The sequence below is a fragment of the Dromaius novaehollandiae genome, chromosome 1 (genome assembly GCF_036370855.1).
Source record: "Dromaius novaehollandiae isolate bDroNov1 chromosome 1, bDroNov1.hap1, whole genome shotgun sequence".
In the NCBI taxonomy this organism is placed as follows: Eukaryota; Metazoa; Chordata; class Aves; order Casuariiformes; family Dromaiidae; genus Dromaius; species Dromaius novaehollandiae.
Window position 1 is genome coordinate 99,184,634 of NC_088098.1, and position 14,640 is coordinate 99,199,273.

Here is a 14,640-nt window from a genome sequence, read left to right on the forward strand (position 1 = left end):
GTAGTTTTTGAGTCCCATCACCCCCAGCCTGGCCCATGGCACGAGGGCGTCCCTTGATTCTCCTTCAACAATCTTTTGAACCATAAAAACGATGGGGGGAAAAAACACAATGAAGAGGAAGCAAACACTTTGCTGTGTGGGGTGGTGAGTGTTTGAACCCATAGGAGCAACTATGCGTATAACAGATTTCGGACCTCAGTAACTGCAACCAGATCAGAAATATTAGATACTAATGACTGGCTTTTATTACCCCATAGCCTAACGTTAGCTGTGTGGTGAGGAAGGCGTTTCCCAAGCCCAGCCTGGTGTGGTACGTGGACAGACAGATCCTGACGGACCAGTCTGAAGGTAATAAAACCCATTAATGAAGCAACTGTAGAAATGGTTCACAAGAAAGGCAATTGTGGCTATACCATTCCTGCTAAGGGGAGCCTAGAGGTGCCCCCCCCACCCCCCAGGTGAAGGTGAATATCAGGCATTCTAAGGGAGAACAGCTGGCGAACAGCTGGGATCACCACCTGCTGTTGCCATTCGTGGGAACGACAGCTTGGCATAAGCATGCTGCTCTTGCCAAATCTTTGTATAGGGTCTCAGCAAAGAAACTTTCAGCCATATGAGCTTGCTTTTTAGTGCCAGCATTTTGCACAGCTCTGATTTATAGTTTGGAGTGTAACAAAAGGGCCTCACAGCTTTTCTTTTTTATTTCCAGAAATGTCTGTTGAACAAGAAGATTCACAAGATAGTGAAGGTTTCTATCAGCTACAGTCAACGCTGATGTTACATGGAACACCCCAGATACATAAGATATTCTCGTGTGCATGTCTGTTTTCCTTCCTCAGGAATGAAACGTGGAATATTCCATCAGAAGAAATATTTTTTTCTTTTGGTAGGTTTTTGTAGATAGGTCGCATCTGAAACGTAAAACATTAAGAACACTCAACACATGCGTTCTGTTATTCAAAATGAGAAATGTTATTCAAACTGAGGAAATGCCAAGCATGTGGAAGTTTTATTATACAAATTCATCACACAGCTTGAATAAAGACTCTAAATGAGCTAAAAAAACCTGTCAAAAAAGAATAACAACCTGAATAATCTTAACCAGTTGAAAAGCAAAGAAAGTTCCTGCGCGTACTTAAGAAAATGCTTGCTGTTCGTTAAACCATATCCTGCTACAATTCCTGTATCCAAAAATATACTAGCTTATACAAGGCACCAGTAAGCTATTATAACCATGCATTTCTCACTGAGCACTCCTGGGAGAAAATCTGCATGTGTGCAATGTAGCTCTCTGGAAACTCAAACTCGCGGAGTTAGGGCTGTGTTGCACATCCTCAAGGAGAGCCACAAAAGGTCTGTAAGATCGTAAAAATGCTTTCGGCAGTGGAGAACCTTCCCTATTCTCTGTACTCTGAGTTAGCTGCTTGATTAGGGCAATGTGGAGAAATACTGTCTCAGGTAGCTGGTGAAAGCTAGAGACGCAGTGGTTAATGGCATGCTTGAGGGTGGGAGGGTGGTTGTCAAGAAGGGAGGTCCGATTTCCCTTAGCACGTCTTGTGCATACCTGGGCTTCAGACTCAAACGCATACTTACGCATTTTTTTCTGCTAGGCGTGCTCCTTGGCGCACAGATAATACACCCGTTCCTGAAGTGCTGGCCCCTTTGCAGCCTCCATGGGTACATCATGCACCTGAGTAGCTACTTAGCTCAGGTGTGTTCTCTTTTGGCTGCGGATGTACTTGGTGGATATGTTTTTTCCACAAAGAGAGACTGCATCAGGAATCAAAGCTTTGTCTCCTTGAAATGTAGCTTTGGAGGGTGGGGAGATGAATGATCATTTTTCTCCTAAATGACTCATTTCACCCAGTTTGCAGTTTTGCAGAAATGCATGCAAATCAGAGAGCTGTCCATTAAAGAAGTCTACATTCTTGCCTGCAGGCTACTAGCACAAAGATAAATCCACTCTGTATAAAAATGTTAATGTATTTAGAGGTGAGAGAAAGGAAAAAAAACTAAATTACTTCTCAGCTATGTTCTGTGAAGGTGCCACACTAATGCGCAGTGTGACACAAAACCCAAGCTAAATTTTCAGCCTTTATAACAAAAGCCTAACTACTTATAAGAATTGCTTTCATCTTTTTTTTTTTTCTTCACAGACAATGAATCTAATGAAGTCTCAACCCAAGCTTTCTCCACCATGGCTTCACAAGGTAGGACAAATTAGAAAGCAAAATAACTTGGGTCATGTTAGGAGTGCATCTATAAATTCCTAAAATACTCTTAAAGCTGTTGGAGAAAAGATTTTGCAAACTTGTTTCTGGACTGATGGTTATGGATCCTTTTCTGCAGCTACAAATTCAGGGAAAATACAATGAACAGATATATTTGTAAGGTAATCTATCATAGTTAAGTCCAAGTATAATTAAACTCCAGCTTTGAGGAGCACTTAATGTTATTTCTGATGCTTGAGCTGGCATTTGAATATAGCTCTTTCAACACTCAGCTGATAATTAAAAATAACATCTAACATCTCTACTAGTGGTTCTACATTCTGCTTTAGTACACAGTCAAAATCCCGAAAACTCTTGCCTAATTAAAGGACTGATGGAATGTTTCTTAATTTGTGTAAATTTGCTAAATTCTTGCTCTGTTCCTGCAAGCTTATCTTTTTTTTAGCTTATTGCAAATAGACAAACTGGTCTTCCACATCTCAGCTGAAGCTCTTTGGAGCCACATTTCGCACATTCTTCTTTGCTGTATCACTGGGTTATTTTGCACACTGAAACATTATTTAGAAAATAAGTGCAATGTGCTCTCTCTGATTCTTGGATCCTTCAAGGACCCACTTTTCTAAACCAGAATAAGTAACTCTCCCATCCTGAGTAAGGGTGTTTGCTTTGATTTGTTACAGACCTTGGAAATTCAGCACTTCCATCAACCATCATGACTACCTCAGGTGAAAAAAAGTCCCTCTTTATTACTCAGTTAATAGATGTATGATCTCTTTTTGATCTGTGCTTAAATGTCATATACACAGAGGCAGAGGACTGCCAGTGAAAGGTCAGCGTGCTCTGATACTGATGGTACCTGTAATGTCATTTCACGGGAATTTGTGAGCTATGAAGTTACCCAGGAAGAGATTTAACACAAATCTTGATAAAATTCTGTCACAGGAGGACAGCATGTAATACGGCGTGCTGAATGTTGAATATTATTCTATATCTTTTTACAAAATGGAATAAAAACTCTATACAACTACAAATAAATTTCTTCTGTAATGATAGAGTGGTGCTTGTGATAGAAGAGAAGTTGAAATCACCACTTTTCCTTAATCTGATAGTAGCATATAATTCCCATTCATTAATAATATAAGATAAATGCCACTGCTTTACCCAAGCAGCTTACAGATATCTGTGTAAAACTATATCTTCATCAATTACTGTCCTTTATGTCTGCTTTGGGAATGGCTGTGGGGAAAACCCACAGGAGTATGAGTTTCCCCAGGCTTATGCAGTTATCGTGTGTCATCAGGACCATTTCTGGAAAGGCCCTGGTTTGATAGGGCAGCACCACTATTAAGTGCATAACGCATGCCATGGCAGTTAAACGCTATGTATTACAAAACTAAATAAATAAAGCACGCAGCTAACCCTTGTGAAAGTGTCTACATTAACAACTCTCTCTGAATAATCGTTGAATTTGTGGTATATGTTTTGAACCTTTAACCTTAAACTTCAGTAGTGGGATTTCTGCTGCAGAGTTTGTGTTTGCCCAACACCTAGTGCAAAAATTTTGATCTCCAGACATTTGGGTTGTTTTATGATTTGTTAATATCATTTTAAAAACATCCTATCAACTAAATGCGATACCTTATAACACCATGTAATCTGTTTTTCTTTAGAGCATCAGTCTGTATCTTTGGCCTCACTGGATTTCACAAGTCAAGCAAGCTTGGCTCCTGCTACCACAACAGAAGGTAATGAATTCAGCCTCAAATCTTTTCTCTATTGTTTCAAGATCGTAAAAGAAAGGTACATAAACACAATAAACATCTTGCTTTTTTTTAAGCACATACTTTAATACTCACTGAAGCCCTTTTTCTAGTGTGTTATACACCAGGAAGGCCACTATTTAAATATATATAAAAAATGCTATATTGATTTAATAACTCGATTCACTATTAATTTCATTAATTTCAGCAAATGGATAGACATGGAGTATATATTTTTAAAATAGCTATTTTCTCTAGTATCTCTAATTAACTACCACATAAAAGTAGGATGAGATTATAGCTCCAAAGGGCTCAACACAAATATCGGAACACGTGAGTACAAACACAAAGCACTGAAAAACAAAATATATACAGCGCATGACTCAGTTTAGTGATTTCTCCTCTTCACTGCCTTGGCAGGCCCAGCGGGGGCCTGGGCACGCTGAAGTCCGCACAGCGCCGGGTGACTCACTTGCAAGTGTTTTGGTTTTCCTTCCCTGGGGAGAGGCATGTGCACTGAAAGGCTCTCGTGCGCCTGACAATGCAGCAGCGCACACGTGAATCAGGGGCAGATGAAGCACTGAACCCATCACCTTTTGGTGGTTGGGTCCCACTCTCAGGATACAGGATTGGTACCAGCCACTGTCCCAGCGGAGAGGATTTTCCTGCAGCAAAGCCTGCCAGCAAACATTTTTTATTTTAAGGCTCTGTTCATTTTGAAGCCCAGTTGTTCATCCCTGTAGGACTGAGTGTTTTTGCGCATTAGTTAGACAAGCGTTCCTGCTGTCCTGACCGGCAACAAGGGCTGTGCTCACTGTCACGTGGCCCCAGTACAAGCAGGCATGACAAATGCTCCTGTTTTGGCGAGAAAGTGGCATGTGTAGAAAGGCAGCCCTGCCAGCACAAAGAAGAGGCAATGGAGCAAGTCATTCTTCAGTGCCATCTTCCTCTTCAGAGCAGCATGAAAGCTATGGCTCGGAAATGATCCACAGCTGAGGCTGCATCTGGCAAGGGTGGATTTGACCCTTGTGTCTGCGGCAGCCTTGTTCTCCCAAACATAAAATTGATTGCAACAAACTTTAAGTCTGCAGGATGTTGAGTGTCTTCCTTAAACTATGTAATTCAATCATGCAAACTTCACTTACAGTAACCTACAGAAGCACTATAGCAATATCTACGCAGACATGAAAGAGTACGGCAATTGTCAGTGTGTGCAGTAATACAATGAAAGAAGATGAACAAAAGGCTCCGTTGTGACCCGGCAGAGCACTGTATGGGAACTCGACAGCTTAACGTAATGTCCTGAGGAAGGAAGAGTTTAGAGGAAGATACGCTAGGGCATGAATGAGGGTTACAATGGCACTGAAATTACAGCTTGCTGCTTCTCATGCAGCCCTCCCCGTACCCCAAAGCAGAGATACTTCTACCAGCTGGCTCATGTGGGGGCGAGCAAAGAGCCTGTCTAAGTGGAGGAAAAGCCTTCTGTCTCACTTCATTAGTTGCAAACAACTAATTTTACAACTAAGGCTGTAAATATACCCTGTCAACAGCAAGGATTCTCCTGACTGGATTATGTAGTACCACTGACTGAGGAGACAGGAGGTCAAAGTCACGGTATTTGCCAGAGATGAGCCATTTTTCCCTCCAGTGGGTGGCTTTGGGAAACAACCACACCGTAACTAACTCCCTCAACTGTGCAGCAGTCGCGTGGTGTAGGGCAGGGCCCTTATGCAGCTGGGGAATGCCCAAGTGCACTGGGTTGGTGTTACTCATCCCTCTGCCTTGCTTCTAGTTGCCATACCAAATTCTTCTTGATCAGAGCCCTTGGGAAGCAGCCACATCTGGAAGCCGAGCCTAAGTCTGCCACAGTGTGAACAGGGTTTGGTTCAGCATCTGTTATTTTGCAAGTTTCTCATGAAAATCCAAGAGATAGTTGGGAATTGGTATAAGGGAAGAGCGCCCAGAAGTTGAAGGGACGAGGAGGGAAGACTAAACGCAGGCTCATAAAAATGCAGCCTGGTCCATGTCTAGCTTCCACACAAGTCCTTTCCGTGCTGTGTAACAGCTGCATTTCACCTTCTCAGGTTCGTTCGGGTGACTTAATGGTACTTTTCCAAAAATGAGACAAGTGTTAGGAAAGATGGACTCCTTTTAGTAAATGTGAAATAGTCCTCTTGGGAAAATGGAAGTCTATTTGCTAACCACCATCTGTCTGTGTTTGAATATCAGTTGAATAACTAGTTGAGCTATAGAATACTTAGCACTTCAAAAAAAGATCAAAGGGAAAATGTTAAATGACTTGGTAATTGGTACTGAACATCACAGGCATGACTCCTGTACACTAACTTTCTCAAAACTTCTCTTTGCTAGAGCAGAACACAGATTCATCTCATTGGAACTGGTGAAATCCTGCCTAAATTCTGGTTTACATACATTCATTCATCATTTTCTATTGGTTTCATGCCAAAACAGGCCAGAGAACTCAGAACTACTGAATTTCAGCTAAAGCAATCTGCCTAGGCGTCTTCCAAAATCCATGCTTAAATACCCCATATGTTTTCTCAAAGTTTATCCGTCCTTTCACTAAACTCATCTTGAGTTTCTAGCTCGTGACAGACTTTTAAAACTTGATACAGAGCTCTGTCTGCTTGTCTGAGGGAAAATAAAATTTCATGTACTAGGTTACAACTATTTGACATTTTTGGTCCGGAAACAGGGAAGACAGAGGAAAAACTGAAGAACAAACAATGGTGTCTTCTAAAGCAACTTTTGCAAACTTGTGTATTTTTCAATAGGAGAGATGATTTTTACCCCAGAGACAAAAAACCATACCAGCACCACAGCCTTCAATAGGAGTTTGACGACAGCATGTAAGTAGATGATGCTTTCTCCTTTGCTTCCTAGGAGTGTAACATGGGAGTTAGGAAGCTAATTAAAGACACTGCAAAATGCAAGTGTAGTACAATCTTATCACTAAGTTGCCTTTGCCAGGTACATTAGCTCTCTGGTGCTTATTTTCAGCTGCTGCTTGACAGTCATCACATTGCCATGCAAAAGGTACTACTAAACATGAAAAAGTTGTGCCCAAGCAGAGGACAGATACTGGGTTATGTAATCTGTACTGGCTTTATAATACTTTGTAGAAGCAACTCCCCTGTGGGATTGCACTGAGTTAGGTGAAAGACTTGAGTCTTCTAAGCCATCAAGGATTTGCAGCAGCAAAAGAGGAACTGCAACCATCTGAGTATCATGTTTTTATTAGACATATTTAATTTAATAATGTTAAAATTAAGAGAGTTGCTAGGCAAATGTAGCGGGTATTGAGGGTAGCTTGTAGATGAACTAAATTACTGGAGAAGCTAACTAAAATCACAAAGTAGCAATGAAATCGTGAGATAATGTGGGGCAATAAAGGCTGGCTAACAGGACACAGTAAAAAGCAATGAATGCAAAAAAAAGCAGGGGAGGGTCATTGTTCCACAATTTTTCCCCTTTAAAATCTCTGTTCACTAGCAGTATGCCAGAAATGACTTTCTTTTTTAACAGCAGGGCCAGTCAGTATGCTAGTGCATTTGTATGGCAGCATCTTCTGGCCGAAGTGCAAATGTTACAGCCGTTTCTACAGCCGCTGAAACAATTTCTAATACTTTACAATTCTGCTCTTGCATAGCTTCCTTGTTGCTATTTTGTTAGAAGCGCACTGAATCACGCCGTTATTTGCAGGCGGTGCTGTGCCTTGCACCGCTCGCCGCCTTCCCTGCAGCCGCGTCTGCTTGACAACCAGCTGAGGCATGGCCTTGAAGGGTCCTCCATGAGGCAGCTGTAATTGAAGTATGATTTCAGAGCACACAGGCATTGGCGTGCCTGCCGAGGCATACCGATGCATTTCAGTGTGTCCTCCCAGAAGCCTGAGGCTAATGCCACAGGGATTACCGTTATCAGTTAAATCCTCTGAGGCTGTAACATGAGCCATTATATAAATAATAATAAGTAGCATTCATTGACATGCTGTACACAGCAGAGTGTTACAAGATTTCTAACTGCATGTGGGTTCTTTTCTCTTTTTTCTAAATACCAGATCCACCATGCTTATCCCCATAGAATTAAATACCTAATAAACATGGAGAAAAGAAGAACTAAATTGAATTAATATCCCAAATTCTCAGTGAATTTTTAGAGTGCCATAAAATTGGATTGATTTTTGTGTGTGTATATATATAAACACACACACGCGCACGCACACATATATTTATATGCTTGACTGTTCAATTTCTATTGGAACCAGCATCTCATGAGAAAGCTAGAGATTTTCCTAGCTTTGTCTGTTTACTCATTTATACCATTTAAAAAGCAGAATTTTTCTTGGATTTATAAATCAGCCATTATACTAGAGACTTTCAAGTATCGTTGCTATTTCATTTGTTGTTTGCAACAGAGAAAAGTAAAGGATATAAAATAGCCACAGTTAAACCTAATGAAGCAGCCACGTGCAGGCTTGTAAAGTCAGTTAGGGAAATTATTTCTCTTTATACAGATTGGAACGATTCCACCACTGTATCCCTGCAAAGCCTCGAGAACGCAACCCGCTCCTTGGAGAATACAAGCCTAGCGCACCGTAAGTGTTGTGGCAGTTCGGAAAATGCTGTGCCGTTGTCTAGTCACATACTTTAGCTATTGTTTTGGAAGACATGAATATTGAGACAGCTTAAAAAAAATAAGAGTGTATCCTTAGGCAATATTGATCTTAAACATAGGTAGCTTAGCTGTATTCGAAGAGGGAAAATAGCTGTCTACAGACAGATGAAAGATGATTTTTGTGGTCCAGACACTTCAGTACTTGACATAGTAGGCCAGGGTTTCACTCAGTTACATCGGGAGCAGACTCGTGATGCTGCTAAGCCACTTGATACATTTAGTGTTTTTATTACCCTACCAAAGAGGCAAAAAGTTTGTCTTTCTCCCAGAGTGCTGTGCAACTTGATGCTGTTTTGCTGGAACATCTTAATATGCCTTCTAATATTCTTTAATTTGGTAAAAGTATATTTTTTGTCTACTAGTAGGTTGTAGGACAAAAATAGGTAAGTGACCTGCTAAGTTAATTTTGACATCTTGATGCTGGAATTTGATTTTCAGCGCTCAGCTGTGTGAATAACAGTGTCTGCTAAACACTTTCAAAGACAAACAAGTTATTAAAAATATTCTGTGCCCATATTTTTTTAGGTAATCTGTCCTTCAGCGTTACAGACCATGCAATTTTAGTTACCAGATGGAAAGAGTTCTATACTACCGACAATCTGGTCAATAGTACAGGTGAGATGTTATTCTAGGAAAAATCTCCTTTACATATATATCATTTCAGTAAAGAGGAAATGCAGAGAAGCATGAAATGGGGAGAGTTGTGTCAATTTGGCCAGGGTAATTCAAAAAGGGGACAAGGGCTGGCATCATGGTGGCTCGCATCCCTGCCCTGCAGGTTGTCCCAGGTGCTTTTTAGTACTGCGGTCCCCCGCTCTTTGCCAGCTGGAAGATGAGTGCGCTCTTCCTCTCCTTCCTCCCCATAGTCGGGACCCCTGACGGCCCCTGGATAAGTGCTCGGGGGGGCTTGGCAAGCCTCAGAGGGTTGCCCAGACTTTGCAGCACTTCCCCAAATGTGGCTCTGCCCTCAGCCAGAAGTTTGGACAGGGTCTGGTGTCAGCAGTACGATGGATAACCTGGTGAGACAGAGAGCCATGCCCAAACACCAGAGCAGGCAGCTGGCCGCGGGGCCACATGCTTCCTCTTCTCAGTGAAAGCCGCTGGGGAATAGACTAAACCAGTGGTTTTCTGGTGAAATGCTTGTCAGGATGTGCCTAAATAATCTCATTGCGTGAACTGATGGGGGGTTGAAACCAGCCCACAAACCGAACTAGAACAAAAGTGGTTTAAGTCCATAAATTAGAACAGTAATGCTTAAGTGCATGATCCTCCGCTTCCAAATCTGGCAACTCCGTACTGATTTGGGGATGCTTTGTGAGCAGTAATGCCTCTGGGCGGGGAGCAGCGTGCCTCCGACAGCAAGCATGAACTTCTCTCTTTGCTGGCAGCATTCAGCTGAGCTGTGTTTCGTGTGTCCCTTCCAGGCTCTGGGAGGAACGTGAAAGCCCATCCCTTCCCCTGGCCGACGGCGGTAGCAGTCCTGCTTCTGTTCTGCAGTTTCCTAATAGTTTTAGGGATCAGGAAATGGTGTCAATATCAAAAAGAAATGTAAGTATTGGAAAAAGGGGTGAGAGGCATGGTAGAGAGGGCAGCACAGCTGCTGTTACAGATGTTTGGATTTAAGCCTTTTTGATTGAGGCTATCTGTAGTGCACATGGCCTTTAAGTACATGGATAGTTCGTGCCATTGTTTCATACAGAGGTAGGAAATGTAGAGTGTTTTCAGTCTTTTCACCCATTCTGTGGGATATCTATAAAATAAACTCCAAAAAATAGCAGCAGTGCTGCTCTAATATGTGTTATACAAGCATAAGAGAACAGTACAAGTAACATTTTTTCCCCAGATCCCCAATTTTTAATAGCCTCCCTGCCTACTGCTTTTGCTCGCTCATTTTGCATGGTTACTTGAGGACACATTTTAATGAAATTGTACTTTCAGGGTAATACAGACTATCTGAGTGGTAGATAATATATGTGAAAGTAGGTTTCCTGAAACTTAATCTCAGTCAAAGAAGTGTTGAGTTTGTAATGATTATCAACATTTAATTCCCTTGAAAAGCACTCAGAGATCTGCTGATGACAGCAGTATCTAAGAGTCAGTTATTTTTAATTTCTATTAATAAACTAACATTGCTAAAAATGTTTGAAAATTCATGGAGATCATGAACCATTTGTGGTCCTAAAGAATCCTTTTGAAACATAACAGCAAATCCTATGCATCAAAGGTAAGCAAAATAGTTGTAGTTACATTTGATTTTTTCACAGTTTTTAGGGCAGGGACCTATAAATTGACAAAAAAAAGTTATGAGTCTTTAAATATAGCTTCATAAAGCAGCATGAGCAATTCTAAAATCATTTTTAAAGCATGCATAGAGTGAATTTATGAATGAAATGAATAAACAAAAAGCATGAATAAAGCTGCAATATGTAAGAACAAATGTAGGATTCTGCTATACCATGCTTCTTACTTTGTGTCCATCTACCTCTTCCATTTTTACATCAATGTTTTATATGGTTTGTGTGTTATACCATATTTTGTCTCTTTTATTCCAGTATGAACAGACCTCCATCTTTCAAGCCACCTCCACCGCCAATAAAGTACACGTCCATGGTGGAGTCTGATGGGACTCCCCCATCGTGCCACGAACTGGAAAGCCTGTAACACTGTCTACACTGTCTGTGTAGTGCACAGAAGGCGACTGACACAGTTAAAAGGCTCTGTCTTTAAAGCAGTGATTATGGGAGTTTGGTGTTAATGACCCATATTAAAATTCAGAGTGCCTAAATGACATTAATGTTGGAAGCGGAGCACTCCTGAGCACACTTACTTAATCCCATCTATCTCTATATACGCATTAACACCATTGTGAGTGTCACAGTGAGATTATAGGTGCTTAATTTGAATTGGGTGATCAACTGGGAATTTGCTGTCTTGTTAATGGGAGTAGATTAACATATCACTCCATAAACCTGCCTAAAGGAAGTGTTGAAGCTTTTTGTTTTAGTGAGCGTATAGAAATGACAGCTCTGCCGTATGGAAGCCATGATTACGCAGAAGTCCTTGGCTTATTACAAGCTTTTTGATACATACATGAGCAGTTCTTATAATTAGTATTTTTTTACTGCAAAAATATTGACTAACTGACCCAGTGCATAATTTTCTATCAGTGTGAAACCAAAAAAATCAATAGCTTGCACTGAAAGGCAATAGCCTGCATCTGCCATGCGGCACAGTCGCTGGCAGGAGCTGATAAGATAAAAGGCTGCTGTGCAGGCCTGCTGCAATTGTTTGCAAAGAAGAGTTGGCTGCCTTTTGTGAAGCCCCGAGAAAGAGTAAACTTGGGGCTCATTTACAAGCCATTTGTGGAATACAGACCTAAGGGCTCAAGTGAAAAATGAACCCGATGGAAAGGCCCAGTCCTCTCAGAAGTGCTGTGTTTTTGAAACAGTAAGCACTCTCAGGTCTGTTTATCTGAATATTTTATTTATGGTATGCAAGAAGAAAGAAGTATAATTCTTTTATTCTCCCTTGTGGTTGATCACCTTCTGTCATTTACTATCTTCAGATACTCTAAGACCCATGGGGTAGTTTCCCAGGCGGCTGAAGCCTGCAGAAGGGACAGTCCAGTCTTACCCCTGCCCTGGTATTTCCCTGTGTTGGCACTAACGATCAAGTGCCCACGCTGTGGACTGGGTCAGACCAGCCTGTCGAATAGCTCTCAGCCAGGTCAGCAGCTGCAGGATTACTGACGCAAGGCAAAAGAGAGGCAACAGGAGCACCCCTTTTGGCAGCAGCATGGTCTTAGATTAACATAAGCCAAGAAATTGTCCCTCCAAGCTTGTTTGGAAATGTACTGTTATCGCAATGCTATTTCTGTAATTAAGCCAAATCAACTAAAATTCAATCACATCGAACTTAAAAATGGTGCGTTATTTTCTGCTAAAAGCTGGTCGATGTATATCAAGGTTTATAGCACTGTATTTCTTGTGACTTCGGATGAATATATGACTTGCTGGAAAGAATGATTTGACAGATCTTTAAAAATATCACCAAGCTTTTAGTATTTTGTGGTGTTAGTTACCTTACAGCACAAGGAGTTCTAAATGCATCACTGAGGTAATATCTGTGCTTCATAGAGAACACTCCGCTTCCCATAAAACTATACAGACTTTGCATGCACAGAAGGGCTGACATTAATTTGATTATTTCTTGTCCACTAGGGGTTTTAAAAGCAAAATAGTTTAACTAACCGTCTGTCACTGCAACAGAGGGCAGCTTTTCCTTGATTAAGAAAGCAAGCAAGCAAGCAAACAAAAGCACCGGGTAGCTGCACTCCAAGGGCTGAGGAGAGCCTGGGCTTTCTCTCTTGCTGTTAGACGAGGATGGCCATCTGCAGCGTACCCATCAGGAAGGGCTTATATCAGCATGTCAGATGTTTTGCTTTAGTCACCTCAATCCTTTCGCGGCCAAGGTGTTCCCGTCTGACAGGAAGGGTTTGCACGGTGCCTTTAAGGCCATCATGCTCCTTTTAACCCTTCTCGTTACTCGTGTTGTTTTCAAGACTCAGTCGCACTCACAAAGGGGAGAAAATACCTGGCCGTGACCAAAGCGGGAGGCGCTGCAGGGGCGGCTGGGCGCGGCCCCGCCGAGCGGCCCCGAGCAGTCCCGAGCGGCGCTGCTGCGCCCGCCGCGACCAGCAGGTGCCGCCGCAGCGCCGCCGCTGCTGCTGCTGGTGGTGGTGGTGGTGGTGATGATGATGATGATGGTGATGATGTTGGTTGCGTTCTTGTTATTTTTTCCGTATTTCCATAAATAAAAATGTCTATGCTAGGGGGTTGCTTTTGCGTATCTTCCTCACCATTATCCCAATTAAACAGCAGGGAGAGGTAAGGGGGCAGCTGCAGAGAGTCCCGTGGGAAAACGGGGAAAGGGGGGCACTGGCCAGCTGATGGCCACTGCGCAAGCCAACCTGGGCACTTTGGGGAGAAAGAAAGAAAGTAGCTACCTGTGGGCTTCACTCTTTCAAGCTTCCTGCAGATAAAGTGAATCTAGAATAGCTTTTATGTCAGGTTGGCTCCATCTGACCAGGGTAAGTGCACACACATAAGGTTACTCAGGAATTGTGATTAGGTTCAGAATTTACTCCTTGCTTTAATCTAAAGGAGGGAAAAAAACCTTCCAAGCCATTATTTTTTGGCATCAGCTGCCCTCATATGTGGGCTTAAATCGTTCAGATTGGACATGGCTCCTATTAACTCTGGAGCACTGTAAACATTTCAGCTCACATTAAAGCTGAAATTATCAGATACTTGAAGATGGCAACAGATAAAAGCTGTTTTTGCTGAACACAGCAAAGAGTTCAAAGCTTGCTGCATAGGAATAGAAAAGTTTTTTTAGAAAAGGCCGAAGTGTTAAACTGCTAAATGTAAATCCATGACAAAGTGAAACCTGTACGGCAGACCTGAGTCAGAATCTGAGGTCATGTATAATATTAGTGCAATATTGTGAAATTATCTGGATCTGCTGCATATGGTCCTTTATGTGTATATTACCTAGCCTTAAAAGTGATACATATGAAAGCTAAGCAGCAATGTATGTTAATGTATATGTGGTTTTCATCTGTTTTTGGGGAGAGCAAAAGTGGCCTGAGCCTTTGCCTTGCTTCCACCTCTGACAGCTGATGGGTCAGATGTGAGCTTAGAGGATGCCCAGGTACCGGTGTGCCTGACAGCCATCCCACTAAGCATCTAAGCATTAATCCTCCCGAATACCTTTTGCCTCCCTCTAAATTGTATGTCTTTTTTTTTTCCTTACATGGCACCTTCCTGTCCTGTAAATTAATTAAGCTTAGATTGCTTATTTAATGAGCACCCCTATTGTTTGCACTGCGTTCTCCAATCAGTCTAATTTATGGTCTACTGTTGCAATGCCTGGGTGCAGGTCGTGGGAGAGTG

The 14,640-nt window shown here is 42.0% G+C and overlaps 1 protein-coding gene across 3 annotated transcripts in view; it reads left to right on the top strand.

The window, feature by feature from the left end:
• The window catches only part of CD96 (CD96 molecule), a 67,675-nt gene extending 54,159 nt beyond the window's left edge, over window positions 1-13,516 (top strand). For all 3 annotated transcript variants that reach the window (XM_064522015.1, XM_064522018.1, XM_064522020.1), the window contains 10 exons: window positions 258-348; window positions 710-886; window positions 2,157-2,210; window positions 2,912-2,956; window positions 3,902-3,976; window positions 6,787-6,861; window positions 8,526-8,606; window positions 9,212-9,301; window positions 10,111-10,234; window positions 11,239-13,516. In XM_064522015.1, coding sequence (XP_064378085.1) covers window positions 258-348; window positions 710-886; window positions 2,157-2,210; window positions 2,912-2,956; window positions 3,902-3,976; window positions 6,787-6,861; window positions 8,526-8,606; window positions 9,212-9,301; window positions 10,111-10,234; window positions 11,239-11,347 — 921 coding nt within the window. In that variant the 3' untranslated portion in view covers window positions 11,348-13,516. The remainder of the gene's footprint in view (window positions 1-257; window positions 349-709; window positions 887-2,156; window positions 2,211-2,911; window positions 2,957-3,901; window positions 3,977-6,786; window positions 6,862-8,525; window positions 8,607-9,211; window positions 9,302-10,110; window positions 10,235-11,238) is intronic.
• Window positions 13,517-14,640: the final 1,124 nt, after the last annotated feature.